This window comes from Palaemon carinicauda, chromosome 10, assembly GCF_036898095.1.
Source record: "Palaemon carinicauda isolate YSFRI2023 chromosome 10, ASM3689809v2, whole genome shotgun sequence".
In the NCBI taxonomy this organism is placed as follows: Eukaryota; Metazoa; Arthropoda; class Malacostraca; order Decapoda; family Palaemonidae; genus Palaemon; species Palaemon carinicauda.
In genome coordinates this window covers 140788252-140791163 of record NC_090734.1, presented here as the reverse complement: position 1 = coordinate 140791163, position 2912 = coordinate 140788252, and the positions used below count along the sequence as shown (strand labels likewise).

Here is a 2912-nt window from a genome sequence, read left to right as displayed (position 1 = left end):
ACCATTATACTATACATAATGCACACTATTATAGAATAAAAAACACAAGTCTTATAGTTGCAGAAATAGAAACTTTACTTGTATCGTCCCTTAGATATGATATGAGGGTGCCAGCTGTCGTGTTGCTAATTGGAACCACATAAACTAGCGTAAGGCCGATGGTGTCCCTATAACCAATGTTCGATAACGGCCGTTTATGCCGTAGCCTTTATACATCATTTTGTAATGTGATGACAAAATTTTAAAAACTCAATATATATATATATATATATGTATATATATATATATATATATATGTATATATATATATATATATATATACATACATATATATATATATATATATATATATATGCATATATATCCCTTTCTGAGTGGGGATACCTAAACGTAGTGAAAGGGTTTCCCTATCGCCATGATCGGCAGAGCTGTACTAGTCATGGCTACCCATACTAGGTTGGTTTCCTGGGGGCAATCAAAAGAAAATCTCCCAACATCGCCAATCCGCTCTGGCCAGCGTGGTGATGAAAACTGGCCAAACCATATATATGAATTGACATGTCTGAGGCTTTTGAACTGCAGTGGACTAAAAATGGCTGCATTTGTTGTTGTAGATAGATAGATTGATAGATAGATAGATAGATAGATAGATAGATAGATTATAAGAGAGTGGGTGAGAAAAAGAGAAACATAAAAACATGATATATGGTAATTTTTCATGTTTTACAGACAACTCATTATTACCCGGCCATAAAAAAAATGAAAGCATCGAACACCTTGAACCGAGACACTGATATGCAACATTGATGTGCGATAATTCGTGAAATTTTATTTTACCTGCAGTTTCATCCACTTACCTTTTGGCGTCGCATGGAACGACCTCTACGAAATATGATGGTGGGGGGTAGGGGGAGATTAGAGGAGATTGAAGGAAGGGGAGATTGATAGGGTGAGGGTCAATACTTGACTCTCTCTCTCTCTCTCTCTCTCTCTCTCTCTCTCTCTCTCTCTCTCTCTCTCTCTCTCCCTTTGCGGGATTTGGCCCTATATATAGCGACAAATATTCTCTCAGATCACCATATCCGGCGCAACCTCCTTTACCTATACACCAAGATCGTGTCCACTCGAAACCATGAAAGTTTTGGTAAGGCAATAATGTTTGTGAATGTCTTTTGATATATTCAGAATTTGGTATAAACAAAATACACTATTAAAAAAAAACCGTAATTTCAATAAAAAATGCTCCGTAAAAAAATATACTGTTCTCGGCAGTATTTCAGTAAGATACAGGCGACCGTAATTTGTACCTTACCTTGTTATTATCTTATACATGTTGGTGACCGTAATATCACTCCTTTGCGTCAATATATCCGTTTTTAACACGGCAAATGCCTGGCAACATTTATTCCAGGATTTTTACTGTTTTTACGGCAAATTTTTAACAGCGAATACTCTACTTGGAGTTGAAAACTTGTTTTTTGTGTCTCTGTACGTATAAGAACGTAAGCCTCGTGTTATCTTCAATGCTATTTTACCTCCCTTTCGTCTGTAGTATTATCTATATATCAGTAAAACCAACAACTTTTTTATACATCTAAGCTAAAACTAAACCCATATATAAATGACTGTGGAGGTCCTGTAGAGACTAAGGCTCCCTTGCTGTACAGGACAGAAAATCAACTCTTAAAGTAAAGTAAAGTAAATGTAAAGTAAAGAAAAGAAAAGCGACGTCTCTTCAAGCAGTCCTTAAAGTAAAGCAAAGTAAAGTAAAGTAAAATAAAATGGCTTCTCTTAGAGCAGTCTTTAAAGTAAAGTAAAATAAAGTAAAGCGGCGTCTCTTCAAGCAGTCCTTAAAGTAAAGTAAAGTAAAGTAAAGAAAAACTGTGTCTCTTCAAGCACTCCTTAAAGTAAAGCAAAGTAAAGTAAACTAAAGTAAAGCAAAGCAGCGTCTCTTCAAAAAGTGCTCATAGATGACGCCACTGGTTTCCTAATAACAGAACATCCGCATATATGAATATATAAACCAGGATCATCTTCTTCACGTGACATCGTCAATATGAAAACTTTGTAAATAACTTTCAAGACATTAGCATCATAAGAAGACGAACTTTGAACATGACTTCCCAGACTTTACAAGTCATGAATATAAACACAATATGTGAGATGTTCCTCTTATAACCTGGGTTGCTTAGGTCCATTATCTAATCCTTCTATATCTGTAGCTCAAAATTTGTATTAAAAAACGGTATTTGCTGGCAACATTTATACCAGGATTTTCACCGTTTTAAAGACAGATGTATTTACGTAAAGGAGTGATATTACGGTCACTAAGCCGTAAAGGGTAGTAAGGTAAAATTACGGTCGCTTGTATTTTTCTGAAATATGGCTGAGAAGAGTATATTTTTACGAAGAATTTCCGATTAAAATTACGTTTTTTTTAACAGTTTGGTTTGATAATCGTATTGAAAATCATCAATAGGAACACTGAGTGTTAAATTTTAAAAACATTTTTGTTAACAGGCTGACATAAGTCTCTCTTTATAGTTTATTTATGAAAGATCTATTTCAATGTTGCTGTTGTTCTTAGAATATTTCATATTAGTGGTTCATTACTTCTTGTAGTGAATTTATTTTCTGATATCCTTTCCTCACTTGGCTAGTTTTTCCTGTTGGAAGCTTAGGGCTTATAGCATCCTGGTTTTCTAACTAGTGTTGTAGCTTAGCTAGTAAAAAAGATAATCAGTATTCATTAATGTCTCCCATTAACTTTTACTTCACATATATAAAATAAAATAGAAAAAAAATAGCATTGCTAATCTTTGCACACTAAGCTGCTTGGTTACTATCGATAAATAAGTTTATTGCTTTGGCCAAAATCGAAGATTTTGCGAAGCGTATGTATTGTATTCACC

The 2912-nt window shown here is 34.3% G+C and overlaps 1 protein-coding gene across 1 annotated transcript in view; it reads left to right on the top strand.

Annotated features, from left to right (window-relative positions):
• Positions 1-1091: 1091 nt before the first annotated feature.
• Positions 1092-2912, top strand: part of LOC137648286 (uncharacterized) — a 2857-nt gene continuing 1036 nt past the window's right edge. The window contains exon 1 of the mRNA XM_068381214.1: positions 1092-1144. Coding sequence (XP_068237315.1) covers positions 1133-1144 — 12 coding nt within the window. The 5' untranslated portion in view covers positions 1092-1132. The remainder of the gene's footprint in view (positions 1145-2912) is intronic.